The sequence below is a fragment of the Sus scrofa genome, chromosome 16 (genome assembly GCF_054392235.1).
Source record: "Sus scrofa isolate SSC_HxYL_T2T_F1_AM1 chromosome 16, Sscrofa_HxYL_maternal_Yorkshire_Landrace_v2.0, whole genome shotgun sequence".
Taxonomy (NCBI): domain Eukaryota; kingdom Metazoa; phylum Chordata; class Mammalia; order Artiodactyla; family Suidae; genus Sus; species Sus scrofa.
Genome location: NC_139398.1, coordinates 73,626,317 through 73,645,792, shown reverse-complemented (window position 1 = coordinate 73,645,792; position 19,476 = coordinate 73,626,317). Strand labels below are relative to the sequence as shown.

General features: G+C 35.2%; 1 protein-coding gene across 5 annotated transcripts in view; it reads left to right on the top strand.

Annotated features, from left to right (window-relative positions):
• The window catches only part of GABRG2 (gamma-aminobutyric acid type A receptor subunit gamma2), a 101,617-nt gene that overhangs the window by 35,229 nt on the left and 46,912 nt on the right, over nucleotides 1-19,476 (top strand). For 4 of the 5 annotated variants that reach the window (XM_003359825.5, XM_003134087.5, XM_085001863.1 and 1 more), the window contains exons 4-6: nucleotides 711-931; nucleotides 3,988-4,070; nucleotides 6,005-6,142. In XM_003359825.5, coding sequence (XP_003359873.1) covers nucleotides 711-931; nucleotides 3,988-4,070; nucleotides 6,005-6,142 — 442 coding nt within the window. Of the gene's footprint in view, nucleotides 1-710; nucleotides 932-3,987; nucleotides 4,071-6,004; nucleotides 7,065-8,711; nucleotides 10,795-19,476 lie in introns of those variants that run through there. The other variant, XR_014830910.1, reaches the window with a different exon arrangement.

Here is a 19,476-nt window from a genome sequence, read left to right as displayed (position 1 = left end):
TGAAGTCAGCCATACAATGAGACACCAACATCCAATGCTTTCACTGACATGTGGAATCTGAAAAAAGGACAGACTGAACTTCTTTGCAGAACAGATGCTGACTCACGGACATTGAAAAGCTTATGGTCTACAGAGGAGACAGTTTGGGGGATGGGAGGATGTGCTTGGGTTATGGGATGGAAATCCTGTGAAATTGGATTGTGATGATCATTATACAACTACAGATGTGATAAATTCATTTGAGTAATAAAAAAAACCACCATAATATTTTTTAAAAAATGGCTTAAAGACTTAATGTAAGACACCATCAAACTCCTAGAAGAGAACATAGGCAAAACCTTCTCTGACATCAACCTTACAAATGTTTTCTCAGGTCTGTCTCCCAAGGCAACAGAAATAAAAGCAAAACTACGTGTTAAAAAAAAAAAGAAAGAAATTCTTCACTATGAATACCAAATGCAAACGACTGTGTCAGGGCTATAATCTTTTGCCAGAATTTGTTAGACGGGCCCATTTCTTCATAATATATTGACTTGTCTACAAAAGATGACTGAATCTCCCTAGCAAAGCTTTTGCTTTCTTTTGGACTATTCAAAGCCAAAGTACCTTGGCTTTGCATTGTCAATGAGGATAATAAATATAAACAAATGCTGTGTAGTATAATCCTGCTATATTAAAGATGCTCTGTTTCATTGTTTCCTTTAAAACAGGAATATACAATTGATATATTTTTTGCCCAAACGTGGTATGACAGACGTCTGAAATTTAACAGCACCATTAAAGTCCTTCGATTGAATAGCAACATGGTGGGGAAAATCTGGATTCCAGACACTTTCTTCAGAAATTCAAAAAAGGCTGATGCACACTGGATCACCACTCCCAATAGGATGCTGAGGATTTGGAATGATGGCCGAGTGCTCTACACCTTAAGGTATTCTTTTGGAGATGTAAAGGAGTCATTGCTGGGATAAAACAAAGACCAACCATATTCTCTTAAAACAAAAAGAATGAAAGGTGTGAAGCCTATGTCAGGATTGGCATGTTTGATCAAAGTGGTTTGTGACACTACGAAATTAGTTTTTCTTCCTGTTATCACTGAGCCTTTTCAAAGGACGTACACATAGGTAAAACATCTCCTATGACTGATATGAGAACTCTGTGTTCTCACAGGGACATGAAATTTCCCTTGTCTTTGTAATACCTTCTGTTCTTGGCTTTTGTGTGTGTGTCCTGCTACTTTAAAATGTGGACACTAAAACACAGTCATTCATCCTTAGGAGTTGTGAGGCTTGGAAGTATTTCCATTTCCAAGGATAGAATTTTTGATGATGAAATGTCTTGTATATCCTTCTCTTTGAGCTACACAATGTTCCATCTCCCATCCCCCACTCACCACTTCAAGGGTAGCCTGTGTGACTAAAATTTTTTACTATTTGGAGAATAGATATTTGGGGGGAGGGATTTGAAGGAGGTATCATTTATTTTCTGAACAAATATAAGTAACATTTTAAAGATTTTCTACTTAATTTTTGCTATTATCTTAGCACTTCATAATTACATGCATTTGCAATATTTTTACATTGAAGTTTCTCATGGTGAGAGTTCGTTATTAAATCAGCGTAATAGATAAGTACATAGATTTAAGAATCAGACAGGTCTGGCTTTGATTATTCACTCTATATTATATTATCTCTATGTATTATGGTATTTTCTCCAGGATTTCTACAGGGAGGAAACTCCAGAAAACATATTGAATACAAGACTTAGGGGCAGCTATTTGGTAGCAGGGGTCTGGGTGCTACACATATCTCCAAGTTTAATTTTTATAGTAAGAGATTGTTTGTTTTTACTCGTTTACATTTTGATTTAGAGGAATTAGGTGAGAATTGATGGAGATTATTGGCAAAGAAGGCATTACCACCCCGATATGTGCCCCTGCCCAAGAACTCCATGGTACTACACCTGAGCACTTACCCATCATTTTCTAAATTTCTACAAAATAGAATTAATGATTCTTACCTTACAGAGTTGTTATAATGCCTAAATGGGGTGATAAGTAAAGTTCTTAACATAAAGCCTAATTAAAAAGTAAGCACAATGGATATTTAAATTATGTATTTTCAGTAATAGACATGAATAATATGATTCTTCTATACCATAATACCCAGGAACTTGTAGCTTCAAAATAGTTCATGTTAGATGCACTTAGACATGTATTTTATGCCATATGTAATAATCAAGATATAAAACATACTACTTTAAATTGGATTGAAACTCTTTGTCATCAGTTGTATCAGTTACTAGGAAAAATAGCCACAGTTACAGAAGAAATTCATTGTATGTATTATATATTTTGATTTCATCATGTTTTTTTATTAAATTAGAGGTAAGGTAATAATTGGATTTAGAATCTAGTGGAAATCAAATTTGTCTAAGTAAGAGCTTATTCTAACTTTTGAAGTGTTAAGTAAAATCACACTATTTCAAGTACCTTTATTGTCCTCATAACAGCATAGTCATTTTTCCACTTCTGTTAGCTTGCAGAATCACTATACAATATTTAATTATGGAAGCCGCCTCAAAAATGTCACTCATGAGATTCATTCAACATGCGAATGAATTGCCAATCTAAATAGAGAGATGATTTTATTCTTGTTGCTTATCTATAATGAGTTATGAATGTGTATATGTGTCTAGATAGATATCTATGTGCCTATCTACAGTCGATATTATTTTCAATTTTGACAATTCCAGCTTAATTTGGAGAAATAATTCTGATAAAGCAGCAAATTCAATTATAATTTCACTTCTGAATAAAATGAATCTTTTCTTTGAAAGATCATATCATTATTGAGTGACAATAATTAAAACTTCCAGCTGTGGAGATACAATCTTAGGTTCAAATCTTAACTGTACCACTATCTTTGGGACTTTGGACAAATTCAAGTACAATAAAGTCATCATAACACTTATTTAAATGGGAGAAAAATTCACCTCACCCAGTGCTGTGTAGATAATCAAGGGTTCAATGAGTGCTATATCTTAAGATCAGTAATTCCCTCTCACAGCATAGAAAAATAAAATATCCCCAGTTAAAAATTACTCAAAAATGTAAAATCTTTCAATATAAAAATTTTTATAAAATAACGCCTTTATTACTTTAAGATATCTGTACATTGTGAAATACAGCTAAGGAATATGAAATTTTCAAAAGCGTCAATCCATCACCATTACAATTCTTCCCCAAACGTGGTCAAAACATTAGGACGCCTTTGCATTTTCTCCCTCCTAGAGTCTCAGCCTGTATCTGTAATGAGTTATGAATGTGTATAAGCACCCCAGATGCAAACTAATTGAGACTCATTGGCAAACATTTTTCTAATATGTCTGCATATGTATATTTAGCATTTTTTGATTGCCATTAGATACTCTTCTGCTCCGTAACATCCTATTTAACGGCTTCATAGGGTTGCTTCATAAAATGCATAATGCTCCGTTGTGAAACACAGGTGTTTTTAAACTCACATATAGTAATTTAAAGCTAACAGCTAACAAGTACTTACAAACAGAGGGTTCTGCTTTAATTAGCAGATAAGATCTGAGAATTATCTGCATTCATTTACATGCAAACAGTAAATGAGCTTAAGTTCTCACAATGGTTTGTTCTACTAAATTAAGTACATTCACTGAGCAATCTCATGTGTGCAATTAATTTGCTAAAAAAATCATGGGATTGTAAGTATTGAATATATAGAGTTGAGGTCAATGAGATCGTCTTGTTTGGTCTGTGAAAATAAATGGACTACATTCAGTCTTAAATAATTTTCTCCTGGACTTGGTGGATTTCTTTAGTGAGGGTCACCTTGTGTTATCAATAAGGATAGGTGACATAATCTCCAGGAATAAAGCAAATGCTCATTAGAAATTGTGCTAATGTACATTTTTTTAATTGTCTAAAATATTTGTGTTTTATGTCTTTCTATTTAGGTTGACAATTGATGCTGAGTGCCAATTACAGTTGCACAATTTTCCAATGGATGAACACTCCTGCCCCTTGGAATTCTCCAGTTGTAAGTAATACTCATTCTGTATCCTGTGTTCCCTCTAACCAGTATTCTTTCTGATTTCAGCATCAATTAATTGGGAGACTTTAGGGAATGCAAAATTGCATTAAACAATGTTGGTGATGTTGAATATTTTGACAATTTTTTTCATCATAAAAAAGGACCTATTTTATCAGGAATTACAAATACATTTCATTGGCACATAAACTTTTAATAAATTGGCAGTGGTTGCCTTGAGCCCTTGGTTGAGAAGGATTGGAAAGCCAGGCCTGGTCTCAAGAGAAGGTCGTAATTGTGGGTGATCCATCTCCACTCCCCCCATAAGCCCAGGAAGAGAGAGTAGCAGGACATTTGCTTGCTGTTTGCCTTTACATATCAGGACATACAGAGATCCAACAATGTCGTTGGCTCATTCCAGTTTTGATATACCTGCTAAAGATAATAAAATCAAAAACTACTACATCCACTTGGAATTCTAGTAATATCTAGAACTCGCTATCCACCCGTGAACAAAAGACTGATTTTTGGTGTCTTGTGGATCCAATTCAAATTATAACTCTATTACTATAGACTTGAGCAAATCCCTGAATATCTTGGTGAGTCCATAACACAGGTGCCCAATAGAGATAATAAGACTCTCCTCATCTAAACATTGTTTTGTTGATATAATATATGTAAAAGACTTGGTATGCTACCTGACACATAATAAGATTCAATCAAAAGCCCTCTTATTTTATTAATTATTATTATTGTTGGATAATAGACTATAGCAAGAAGATCCATAATGATTTTTTTTTTGTCTTTTTGTCCCTTTTTTTTTCTTTTAAGGCCACACCCGCGGCATAGGAGGTTCCCAGGCTAGAGGTCTAATCAGAGCTGTAGCTGCCAGCCTACCCCAGAGCCACAGCAACACCAGATCTGAGCCTCGCCTGCAACCTACACCACAGCTTATGGCAACGCCAGATCCTTAACCCACTGAGCAGGCCAGGAATCAAACCTGCAACCTCATGGTTCCTAGTCGGATTTGTTTCAGCTGCGCCATGAGGGGAGCTATTCATAATGATTCTAATATGAATTAAGCATTAATAACCTTCACAGATATTTCCTGCCTGAATCAAAAACAAGCCTCAGTTTCCCCCACATGTTTGCCTCACTGTTGGTTGTGAATTTGTGTTAGAGTGCTCACTTCCTTCTTATTTTTGGTCTGTCAATTGTGCTGACTTCCTTTTACCATGAAACAATATCTTGCATATGTACTATTTACTATATATAGGCCACTTTTTATATCTTACCCCATAAAACAGAAAGTATATATATAGGAGTTCCTGTCATGGCACAGTGGTTAACGAATCTGACTAGGAACCATGAGGTTGCGGGTTCGATCCCTGGCCTTGCTCAGCGGGTTAAGGATCCGGCGTTGCTGTGAGCTGTGGTGGCAGGTTTGATCCCTGGCCTTGCTCAGTGGGTTAAGGATCCGGTGTTGCTGTGAGCTGTAGCGTAGGTCACAGACGTGGCTCAGATCCTGCATTCCTGTGGCTCTGGCATAGGCCGGCAGCTACAGCTCCAGTTAGACCCGTAGCCTGGGAACCTCCATATGCCATGGGAAGTGGCCCTAGAAAAGGCAAAAAGACAAAAAAAAAAAAAAAAAAAGAAAGAAAATATACATATAATATATACAAAACCTTATATAGTATACCATCTATGCAAATGAAGTACTTTTATATTAATTTGGATGTCATGACTTTTTAATGTACCTTCCTGTTAGGATGTGATGTAATTATAGTTATTTCCTCTGCTGTAATGCTCTTTAATCCAGGATCCTCATCTAAGTCATCACTTGATCTCTCTTGGTAGTTACCTCAGTGTCTTGTTTGTAGAAAGTGGTTGCTACATATGCTAATTTTTAATCATTTTCCATGTACTTTCCCATCTCATGGCAGATGGCTATCCACGTGAAGAAATTGTCTATCAGTGGAAGCGTAGTTCTGTTGAAGTGGGTGACACACGGTCTTGGAGGCTTTACCAATTTTCATTTGTTGGACTGAGAAATACCACTGAAGTAGTGAAGACAACTTCTGGTAAGATGCACTTAAAAAGAATATTGAGTGACCCTTCTAGAGTTTAAATTCTGGCATATATTATTCGGAAGGTTGCAATAGTTGTCTACCAGTGATACTCAGAATATTAAATGAAGTGTTTTAATTTACTAGAGAAAATTATAATGGTTTTCTAATATAATACATAAATACAAATGGATTCTATCCACTTAAAGCAAATTATTTCCTTAATTCTCTTAAGTAAAAATGAGTAACAGTTATTAAAAAAAAGAAAATATCTGTTAGGCATAGGTATAATATTTCTTTTAAGAAAAATGTTTCATAACATATTGAAACAGCAGCATTTAAAGTATCACATGGGAAAGCTTGACGTTCCAAAAATTCAGAAAAGTAACCATAATGGCTATGGACTAATTCTATGTTCAGTAATTAGATATTTTGAACTGGCTTCATCAGTCAACAAGGGACTGGATTTTGGTGTTAGACAGGCCTGAGTTCAAATCCCAAATCCATGAGTTACCAGCTACATATTTTAAGAAATTTCTGAATTTCTCAGGGAATCAGTTCTCCCAGATAACCATTTTGGACAAAAAGATCTGCATGACAGACATACTGTATTTATGAAAAAAAATAAGGTAAAATGCTTAGAATACCTGGCACTTAGCATTTAGTAAGTAGTAGTGCTTAATAATATTAAAATCTATATTTTTATATCAAATATAATAATGTTTGATAGTATTATTTGAACTGATTTAAAAAACAATGTTGGACAAGAGAAACATATTTCCAGACTAGTTCTGTCTCTGGAGTTGCTGTAGGTTTATCCAAATCCTCCGCCATGCTGAGTACATGCTCCATATAGGTTTTTTTTTGTTGTTGTTGTTGTTTTTTTTGTCTTTTTGCCATTTCCTGGGCCGTTCCCACGGCATATGGAGGTTCCCAGGCTAGGGGTCTAATCAGAGCGGTAACTGCCAGCCTACGCCAGAGCCACAGCAATGCGCATATAGGTTTTTTAAGCTACTCTTTATTAAAGTTATGTGCATTTAAACACATCCTAATTTCATATATAAACATTGTGTTCACAGCTTACCACTATTAAGATGTATCTTTTTGTATTTATTTCCATGAGTTAATATGCTTTCTGTTGATTGATTTACATATAATTTCCCCCCTGACATTCATAAGACATATGTTTGAGTTGACTAATTTAGAAAAAGGGCTTGGTCTGTTGCACAAAGAGAAACAAATTAAGGACCTACACAAATATGGAAATTTAAGATTCTTCCTTCAAAAACACCATCCTCTAAATCAAAGAGCTATCTGGCCCTAGTATTTTTAGCATTTGCAGATTTCTTAAAAGAAAATAAAAAGAATGTTGCAAAAAGAATCTGAAAGAAAATCAAAGAAATGCTCTAGTCTATTTTTAAAATGTGGCCTTATGTTCTCTTATGCACTAGAAATACTGACCATCGAGTATTAGAGCAATCTTTCTTTGGGTCCTCCAAAAAGACTCAAGACTGCCTTAGAACTGGTCTTCCATCTGTGAAAGAACATATGTAAAAATAATCTCTAAGTCTCTCTGCTTCCAGAATGAGAAATCGGGCATTAAGTTCTGTTGTACATTCATATTTCTGCAATGATTCCAGCACCCTAAAACAGAACTCACAAAGTCATGACTAGCAGAGCTTTTATTTTAGTCATTGGAGCCTAGAGTAGCATTAAAACCAGATGGTGGTGAGGGAAGGGTTGGCTTTATAGCATAGGGTCTAACATCTTCCTCATCCCAAGGTTTCATGTTGAGAACAGTCTAGAGTATTTACTAATCGTTTCAAAAGAAAATGATCTACTTGCTTAAAGCATGTCAAGAAAATTTATCAAGGTGTCACAAGACTATTTATCTTCCTGGAGAAATCAAAGCAAAAGTGTATTGATAACACATTTGATATTGAGTAGCACCCTATAATTGATTATATCAACTCCTCGTGACTTTTAATATGAGAATTGCCTCCACCTTTGTCTTCTAGTCCACTCTCTGCTCTCCCTGGTTTGTTTTGTGGTACTGTTTCAGTTGCCTCTGTGACGAGAAAGGGCTGACTTGAAACTTAACACCAATGCTGAGAGGCAACTATTCTTGGGATAGTTGATATTGGATTCATTGGTAGCTTCTGTATGAACTTGCCATTCTTATTGTCTTCAAACATAGCTCCATAACTAGTTATTTTTACAGGGAAGTTATATTAAAATTCTTGGGAAATTATCAGTAGGTGAAAACCACATCCTTTCTTGAATCTTGGCCATTATAACAATGTGATTTTCTCCTAAACTTAGAGTAAATATATCTCCCTTTGAGAAGTGTCTGTCAAAACTAGGCAAGAGTATTGCCTAAAATTTGGCCTAGCTTACTTCAGGGATTTCTAACCTTCATTCACTGAATTCTACCTTTTGTGACTTTCTTATATCCCAGTGTTGACTGTTGTGGGTTCCTTAGTACTTTTTTTCTTTAAATTGATTCATTGTTATTAGTAAAATTAATTTTTTTTGTCTTTTTGCTATTTCTTGGGCCGCTCCCGTGGCATATGGAGGTTCCCAGGCTAGGGGTCCAATCGGAGCTGTGGCCACCGGCCTACACCAGAGCCACAGCAACGCAGGAACCGAGCCGCATCTGCAACCTACACCGCATGCAGCTCACGGCAACGCCAGATTGTTAACCCACTGAGCAAGGGCAGGGACCGAACCCACAACCTCACGGTTTCTAGTCGGATTCGTTAACCACTGCGCCACGCCAGGAACTCCAGTAAAATTAATTTTTAAAGGAAAGTTCATATTAAGACCATGATTAGAAAACCAGAAGTATTTGACATAAATAGAAATTGGTATAAAAATATAATAAGAAATAAACTGTTCTTAAAGTTTAAGTGCATATATTTGTGTTCTCCAGACTCTGAGTGTGTTGAAAAAGAAAAAAAGAGATATTAGAGAAAAGGGAGAGGACAACTAACACCAAATAAAACCCTGATTTAAACAGAAAGGGTATGCCACAGAAAGGAATTCTCGTACCATGTAATCAGTGCTATGTGATAATCCTGCATATACCACCTGAATCTCTTTGTCACCATTAGTATCTGTGTCATTCTTGAGAAAAATATTGTCTTGGTGATAGATTGGTAAGACCTGAAGGATATCTTTAATCCATGGTCAATACGTCAAAACAGATTCTGGGTCCACGATTTTTCCTTCAAACCACCGTCTTTTCCTGATTGCTCTGTATCTGGTAATAGCATCGTCATTGTCCCAGTGAGCCAGGCATGAACACTCAGAGGGTCACATGTCTGCCTCCCACATCTAATGAATCATGAAGGCACTTATGCCTCTGAAATATCTTGTGTAACTGTCCTCTTTTCAGGTGCCACTGCCACTGTCCTAGTTCATGGTTTTTTCTTCTCATCTGGACGGTGTTGGTAGCCTATTAAGCTCCATCCTGCTGTCAGTCTCTTTCTACAGTCTGTCCTTTATACATTAATCATAAAAGCTAGCACTTACGGAACACTAACTACATGTACCATGCAAACATTTTATATAAATGACCTACTTTAATTCTCCTGGCTACAGTCATATTTAGCATCATTAACACTGAGGGCATCACCGAATATGAGGAAACAGACTTCTTGGGGTTCATTTGTTTACAGGGATTAGATATGGAAGCTGGGACATGAATGTCAGTGGTTTGCTTTCAGACTCATGTGCTTAATCACTGCACTATTTTTATTCCCACTGTTGCCCCATGAGTCTTCCTGAACCACAACTTTGCTCACGTCCCAAGAATTAAAGAGATTCAATTAAGCACAAGCTATTGTTCCTGTTATATAAACCCCTGATGTCAGGAACTTTCCAGCTCAGTTTTCTGTAATTTCCCAGCTTATAACAAAACCACTCTGTTAATATTTTCCTGAAAATATAAATAGCCAATCCTTTTGCACTCCTTGAATTTCAGTCTTCTTTCTCTTTTGAATGGATTGTCAACTCCTACTACCTTGTCTTTAAAACATAAACAAACAGTTTCTCTTCAATGAGATCTTTACAAACGTTAATGCCAAAACAACTTGGAACAATTTTTAAGAATGTGCATTCTGGGACCCAGGCAACTCTGGTCTGAATACTGGTTTGTACACCTTGTTAATCTATCTGTACTCAATATCACCAGTGTAACAAATGTTACAGGGTTACTCTAGGATTAAGTAAGAAATTCCATTAAAAATGCTTAAAACTGTGTCTGACATAGAGTAAGGATTCAGTAAACAGAAGACACCGTGATTGTCATCATCAGACTCCCCTCATGGCATTTCCTTTCACCTTATGAAAACATAATTTCTTCCTTATATTGTTTGGGCACTTATTTCCTCTCTTCTGCCTTCTCACTCCAGTAAGTCATAAACTTCCCAGTGGAAGACTTCTTTTAATCATCTTTGTATCCCCAATGCTGGTAGCCTGTCAGCTTGCTTATAGTTTTTGATTAGTGGATAATTATAATGGATTGCTTGTGGAGTTTCTTGTGGTCCAGTGGGTTAAGGATCCATCATTGTCACTGCATTGGCTTGAGTTGCTGCTGTGGTGCAGTTTCAATCCCTGGTTTGGGATCTGGTGTGGCCAAAAAAAAAAAAAAAAAAAAAAAAAAAGTCTTATAAAAGTAAATAAAATGGATTGCTTGTAACAATTACATTGATAAAACCATAATTTCTTCCTCAAATAAGCAATGTGGAATTCTATTATATATTTTTCCATTACTTATGTTTGCTTTGAGGTAGAAGATTTTGTTCTTTCTAATCATGTTCATGCTGCCATAGCCAGTTTACCATATTATCTATGTTATTTTTGGCATCAAGCAGAGCTTTGTTCCCTCATGTTCTCATCCTGAAATGTGGCTAGAGAAAAAATAGGCAAATGAGCTTTTTAGGGAAACCTACATTCTTGGGGTTCTATTGCCATCATTATAAATCCAAAAGAAAGATGTTTTTCCAAATTAGAAAAATGTTAAATATTTTTTCTTCCAGTTTTATTGAGTACGATACATACAACAGTATATGAATTTAAGGAATACAGCATGATTTGATGTAAATATATCATGAAATGATTACCACAATAAGTTCAGTGGACATCAGTCTTCTCATGCAGATACTAAATTAAAGAAATATACAATTTTTTCTCCTTGTGATAAGAACTCAGGGATTTACTCTCAACTTTTATATAAAACGTATTGCAGTGTTAATTATATTTGACATGTCATACTTTACATGCCTAGTACTTCTTTACCTTATAGCCAGAAGTTTGTACCTTTTGGCTACATTCATCCAATTCTCCCTTCCTCTAGTAACCACAAATCAGACCTCTTTTTCTATGAGTTAGTTTGTTTTTGAACTACAGTTAATCTAAAACACTATCTTGCTTCCTCATACACAACATAGTGATTTGATATTTCTATACATTTCTTTTTTTTCTTTTTTTTTTTTATTTTCCCACTGTACAGCAAGGGGGTCAGGTTATCCTTACATGTATACATTACAATTACATTTTTTCCCCCACCCTTTGTTCTGTTGCAACATGAGTATTTAGACATAGTTCTCAATGCTATTCAGCAGGATCTCCTTGTAAATCTATTCTAGGTTGTGTCTGATAAGCCCAAGCTCCCAATCCCTCCCATTCCCTCCCCCTCCCATCAGGCAACCACAAGTCTCTTCTCCAAGTCCATGATTTTCTTTTCTGAGATGTTCATTTGTGCTGGATATTAGATTCCAGTTATAAGTGATATCATATGGTATTTGTCTTTGTCTTTCTGGCTCATTTCACTCAGGATGAGATTCTCTAGTTCCATCCATGTTGCTGCAAATGGCATTATGTCATTCTTTTTTATGGCTGAGTAGTATTCCATTGTGTATATAGACCACCTCTTCCGAATCCAATCATCTGTCGATGGACATTTGGGTTGTTTCCATGTCCTGGCTATTGTGAATAGTGCTGCAATGAACATGCGGGTGCATGTGTCTCTTTTAAGTAGAGTTTTGTCCGGATAGATGCCCAAGAGTGGGATTGCGGGGTCTTATGGAAGTTCTATGTATAGATTTCTAAGGTATCTCCAAACTGTTCTCCATAGTGGCTGCACCAGTTGACATTCCCACCAACAGTGCAGGAGGGTTCCCTTTTCTCCACAGCCCCTCCAGCACTTGTTATTTGTCGATTTATTAATGATGGCCATTCTGACTGGTGTGAGGTGGTATCTCATGGTGGTTTTGATTTGCATTTCTCTTATAATCAGCGATGTTGAGCATTTTTTCATGTGTTTGTTGGCAATCTGTATATCTTCTTTGGAGAAATGTCTATTCAGGTCTTTTGCCCATTTTTCCATTGATTGATTGGTTTTTTTGCTGTTGTCTATACATTTCAAAATCATCACCATGGTAAGTCCAGAAAACCACTAAGTCATATATATTGTGTTTAGCAATGTATACATCAGGGTTTCATAATTTTTTGGCATTCTTATGTATATTGACTATTATTTACTTTCTTTCTATCTTGAACCTACCTTTTTGGTTTAGATCCCATGTGCAAATTACACTTTCCTGATTTCTATTACAAGGAATTCATAAACACTAAAATAAAAAATTTATGTACTGCTTAACTCATCTTACTTCTCAACAGTGGTGTGCACACTGCAGTTTTAGAAACACCTGCTCCATGTTCATTGCTTGATTTCTAAAATATAGAGCATTTACCTTAGATCTTCAAACATTGCTCATTATTCTCCCAGCATGCTCTTTATTTTCCCTAAGATTTTTTTTTTTGGATAGTTTGCACCTATTTCGGATTTTTGTGCTCTGTTTTTCTTAAGACTAAGCTCAAGTTCAACCTTTTTTTGTCTCTGTTAGTATATGTGTACTGTCAAATACTTCTTCAAATAAAAAAAGGAAAAAAAAAAGAAAGTAAAAGCTCCCACTGTCTAGGCTGTGTTCTAATTTATATGTCAAATATGTGTAAGTTAATGGTAATTTTTTCATTGAAGAGGTTGGAATGAAAATCACTGATAAACCTAAATGATAGAAGATAAATAAACAAGGGTAGCCCCAGGACTACAGTTTCTGGTTACTTGTGAGTCACAGTAAGTTGTGAGCTTATTTTAGTCCATAATCAACTTTTCAAATCACTTGAAGCAAAGTAATATCTTAAATTAAATCAGTGTGAAAGACTGTACAGTAATAGATTTTTTATTTTATTTTTTAAGATTCAATTTAGAAAAATTAACTTTGTTTTCTGGAGTGGAAAATGTATGAATTATGTAAAGAGCAGGGCCAGGAACAGCTATGGGAAAGTCTTTTGCCCTTTCTGGAATGAAAGTTCCTTATTTATAAAGTGAATGCATTTGACTTCATGCTTCTTTAAAGTCCTTGTCCTTAGACTTATTTATAATCTCTGATGTAACCAAAGCTACAGTAAAAATGTCTCAAAATGTAGGAGCAAGTTTCTTTACAAATTAATGTTTTTCTGGAATGTTTTTCTTCGAAGATTTCCAACATTTTCAAAGCAAGTCAAATGCAAAAGTTAATTCCTTTAGGCTTTTAACTTAAAAAGAAGGGCAGTCACACTCTGTTTTTTACATCTTTTTATTATTAGCGTTATGACATTATATATATCTTAGAATATTCATATACTAAACTTAAAAATCCCACACTGAAATTTTAAATTCCAAGATTACTCTGACATTAGCTAGTGGGGAGATAGGGCTTTAGAAGTAGAGAGGGGTTGCATAGAGAATTCATAGGAATTCTAAGGAAAACTGTTTGGTTTCAAGGTAACACACTGAAATTCTGCTTTCATTCCATTGGTAAGAATTAGCTGCATGTTCCTGGGGAGAGAAAAATGGGGCTAGGAAGTGTAGCTCTGTATAATTGGAAGGAACAATGGATTGTATGACTTTCTAGTGTCTATGCAACATATTTCTCACAAGCTTTTGAGAGAGGTATTATTTTTCCATTTGACAGATGAACCAACTTAAGTTTAGAGATGCTAAGTAATTTGTTCAAGGCTATTCCATTGGCTTATTTACCCGTATCTCACATTTTTACCTCACTGCCTCTCAAAAACACATTAGGTAAAGAGATGATTTCACTAAAATTAAAAATATGTATATTCTTAAGGTTGATACTAGCTAATTTTACAGGGGCAAAAATGATGTGATAGCACTTAATATGTTAACTGTATACATGTATCAACAAAATGTTAACCTGTAGGAATAGCAATTATATTTACAGAGGGCAATAACATCAAGTGAGAAACAATTTAGCCATAGTATCTTTTCTTTTTTCAGATACACATTTATTGCTCATAATATATTGCTATTCATTTGCTAAGTGAGTAAATGTACTACCATGCAAACTAGCCTTAACTGAGAAACTCTTGGATCCAATATTTCTATAAATGTATTACTTGCAGAAAAAACTCATTAGAAAGAAAGTATAATAAAATGATTGCTTGCCTACTATTTACAGTAATTTTGAGGACTCATATCTTATCTTGACCCTCTATCAAAACCAACCAGGTCAAAACAACAGTCATTTTTATCCAGTTATATAGTAGTTCATTAGTGAGACTGGTATAATAATAGAGCGCTCTTATCTAGCTGCTGTACCCAAATAAATGTAAAACATCAAATAATTTTTAAAAATACAAAAGTCTGAGGTGATGGAGAGTGAATGTACAGACATTGTGCTCTATACACAGGCTCACCGAGGGTTCCTTTCACGCTCTTTGATGCAATCCATAACTTCTTCCTCTGATTTTTGCATTTTTAGAAAACAGTGCTATCCAGGATTGCACATATGCAAATTTAAGCATGTCAGAGACTGAAAAGGGCATCAAATAGCAATGGAGAAAATAATGCGCGATTTTTTTGTATTTTTTTTTAACATTTAACTTTCTTTTCTTCAAAAGGAGGTTACTATGAGAGCCAAAGTGTATTGCAGCACGTAATAGCCCAAAAAAGAATTTTTGGGTATACAAGCTGGGGCTGACCAGAATTTGTTGACTATTCTCACCTACCACTCCTGTAATCTATCTTGATTAGAGAATCAAGAAGAGTTCATTTTATTTATTCCAGAAGAGCAGAAAGAGATCAGAAAAGCCTAAGGACTAGAGATGTTAAGCATATTAAACATGACTCAGTATATTATTTTCAGTTTACTCTTATAGATGTGTGTCTGCTATTCAATGAACTGACAATGCTTCATATTTAACATATAAACCACATCATAACTGTTTAATTTTTCACAATTGTCTCCCAGTTTATCGACTCCTAAATTAACTACTCCTTGTTATACATCATCTATCAGAATAATGACAAGAAGAAATACTAAAAAATAACATTTTCTCTATTTCTTCCCCCATACCCACCACAAACCTAATTATTTTGCCCAATAAGCATTTCTCTATCAGCCCTGTAAGATATCTTTATTTATGAATTCTGAAGTACAATAAATGACATTATCGATAAGATGAAAGCATCAATTAGATAACTGAGTTTACTGGAATAGTTTCCAAATGTGATTTCTAATATGCCTATACTCATAGGATTTACAGCACCACACCTTGGTTTTCATCATTACATGTATTGTTCACTGCTAAATGGTGAAGAGCTTTGTAATATAAAAGACAATATGTAATTCATGAGCTGTGTAATGACTCCTTGCTAAAGAGATAATACAATCACGAACTATAATTGTAACCGCCTACTGGTTATACTTTCTTAGTTGGTGATTTCTTGTTACCAATATACTGAGAGTAAAATTACAGTGATAGAAAATTAAAATTTTAGAGCTAAGTATCAAAGATTAAGGCCAATTGTGATTTTACTTACGGTTAATTGCTCTGAAGAGGTAAAAGCACTGTTTGCAAATTGGTAGCCAGTTATGTGACTCCAGCCTAGAGCAGAGATCATTAGACATGAGAGGTAAACTTTTATTTCAGTTGATGTGGAACAATAGAGAAATGTCATATGAAAATCTTAAATGTCTTAACATCTTAAATATCTGGGTTGTCATTTGCATTTGAAAATGATTGGGGGAGGAGGAAAGGAATCTGACTAGCATCCATAAGGATACAGGTTCTATCCCTGGCCTCATTCAGTGGGTTAGGGATCAACTATTGCGGTGAGCTGTGGTGAAGTTTGCAGATGTGGCTCGGATCTGGCATTGCAGTGACTGTGGTGTAGACAAGCGGCTACAGCTCTGATTTGACCCCTAGCCTGGGAACCTCCATATGCTGCATGTGCAGTCCTAAAAAAAAAAAAAAAAAAAAAAAAAAAAAAGAAGAAAGAAAGAAAGAAAGAAAATGATTGGGTAGAGTCAAATTCTCACCTGTCCCAATGGGAGAGGCACAAAATCACATTTACCAAAATTCCTAACACCTCCTGTTGTGTTTTCAACACTATATGATTTTCTTCTTGAATCACTGTTTATTTATTCTAGAAAACTATATGCATGTATATCTCAGTCAAAATCAGAGAAAATGAAGGATTAACGATTCTCAAATGAGAAGCACATATATATCTGCGGAAATGAGGTATATTCATTTACTTTTAATAGGTAGAGAGAATTTCTGTCATGAAACAACACTCTAAGAAATGAGAGTGAAAATTATTTCTTAATCAAGGTTTTCCTGAGAATAGATTGAGAGTTGCAGAGAAGTGCCAGAACCTAGTCAAGCTAGTTCTACCTTCCTTTTTTACATTTTAGAATTGTGTTTATCACAAATATCTAAAATATTCAATGCGTATCAACTTTAAGTTCATTCAGTTTAGCTCTATGACCTGCTTTCATGGAAGATGGATTTTAATTAAAGAGGGTTGTGAAGTTCTTTGTATGGATGTCTGTGCATCTAGTCTTCTCTGTGTTATTTCTCCCTTCCTTCCTTCCTCCTTTTCTCCTTCCTTCTTACCTTTTCTTTTTTCTTTCTTTCTTTCTTTCTCTCTCTCCCTTTCTTTCTTTTCTTTCTTTCTTTCTTTTTTCTTTCTTTCTTTCTTTCTTTCTTTCTTTCTTTCTTTTTCTTTCTTTCCTTTCTTTCTCTCTCACATCTAAGCAGCTGAAAGCTGTGTCACAATTTTCCTCCACATTACTGATTAGCAGTCTTGCAGAGCCAATTAATACCTTTCCCTTCATCTTCTTTGATAAAGTGTATACTTGGATATAGCACAAAAAAACCAGTGATTGCCTTTGAGAGTTGCCTTTGTGTTTGTGCTGCCATATAGTTGAATGACATTGAACAAGTCATTTTCTCTTTTGACCCTAAATTTCTTCATCTCAAAATAAAAAATCAGATTAGATTTACCATGAAGGTCCTTTTCACCCATAAAATGCTGTTCTTTAATGCTGATATTTAGCAGCTCTGTCATAAAGCAAACTTCTGATGGGTATTTAGGTTTTCTACATTCCTATGAGTTCCTAACAGAAATTTCTTCATGTTTTCTTATTCAGTAAAGTTCAGAAATTAATAGATCTATTTTATCTGTCACATACAGAGAATTCTGGTAGTAACTATGGAGCAAATGGCTCAGGGTGTTGTCATAGGGATAGCTGGTAAATTAAGTTCTGAAAAAATGTATTTGGCCTGGGAAAAACAAGCTCACTGTGGGTGTGAAGAGCAAGGGTGGAATTTAATTGAATCCCCTGTGAATGATAAACTGGGAGCAGGCAAAGCTAGACAATGGCTGTGACATAGCTTTCAGAGAGGAGAGAGAATATATTGCTTGGTATCTGCAAACAGAAAGAATACTTGCAATTAAGAGTGCACAATATGACATTAATTTGTTATTTTATTTTTAATAATATAGGTTGGGCTGCTGCAAAATGGCAGTCAATTAAAACAGTACTGATACTACTGACTATAATAATAATTACACTCTATAATAATGATAAGAAGAATATAATGTGCTAACATTTCTAAGCCCTTTATATATACATTATCTCATTCACTTTTCACAGTAATTCTATAATGTGATGCTCATTTTCCAGGTGAGATTGTGATGTACAAACAATCTTGTAGAAAAGTATCCAGAAAAGGTAAATACCTTTTCCAGGACCCTAGCGTAAGATACTAAACAGACACCCATGTTCCCTGACCGAGAGGCTGATTTTCCAAGTGTTGACTAAAGCTGTTTTTGAATTTGTATTTGCAGAAAGATTTGTATATATGTGTGTGTGTGTGTGTATGTGTGTGTGTGTGTGTGTATGTATGTATGTATTTGTCTAACATGTAATTTTTTTCTCTTTATTGTTATGGCTTCTATCTATATCTATCTATCTACTATCTGTCTATCTAAAATTGCATACACGTAAGGCAGAATCAGACCACCTGTACTGGTCTGGTTAAGCTAGACTAGGTTATGGTAGAATATAGCCCTCAAATCTCAGTGGTTTAAAACTAATACATATAAAATTATATATGTACACACACACACATATACACTGCATGTATTGCTTTTCCCTGTGCTTTTTCATTCTGTGGCATGCCATTCTCAAGAGCTAAAGGGTGAAAAAATAAAAGAATAAAATGATTCTTCAAGTTTCTGCTTTGATAGGAATAAGTCATTGGGTCTACTTGCCAAAACAAGTCACATGAGCAAGCCTGATGTTTATAGGGTGGGATGTATGCTTCTCTTACACAAAGGGCCACCACTGAAGGCCTCTATAGGGCTGGACTTGGTAGAAAATGATAGCAGATATTTAGAACTACAAAACTGTAATGAAAACTTACTATTAGTATAATCCTTCCATTACACATGGCCTACCTACCTGGTCATGTCAGCACCTATAGCTGGAGATGACCTGTCAGGATAAGCCCCCCACTAAGGGAAAGAAATTACTTACTCTTGAGGGAAACAGAGCCCAGGCATAAAACTGTCTCTTACTCTGAAAATTCTCCTCTTGGAAAGAAACTATTCTTCATCAAGCCTACTTCACTCTGTCAGTGACTTAGAGCTATGATTTCCTGTTGAGGTAAAATTGCTTCAGAGGGAGCTAGTAAGAAGACACAATATTAACATGAAAATTATTGCAAGGTGATGGGAACCGTCATGTTGTATAAACCTGGGCAAGATTTCTCCTGCTGCTTCTGGGATAGCATTATTAATTATAATAGAAAACAAGCCTATAAATATTGGTCCCATACTAAATTCAATTTTACAAATATTAGGCAGTGGTAACTTCTAAAAAACAATAAAACCAGAATCATCCTCTTGTCAGAAGGAGGAAGTAATTGAACATGGTTTAATAATGAATGACCACAAAATAATGAAAAGGTCAAGCTTTCTTGATTAC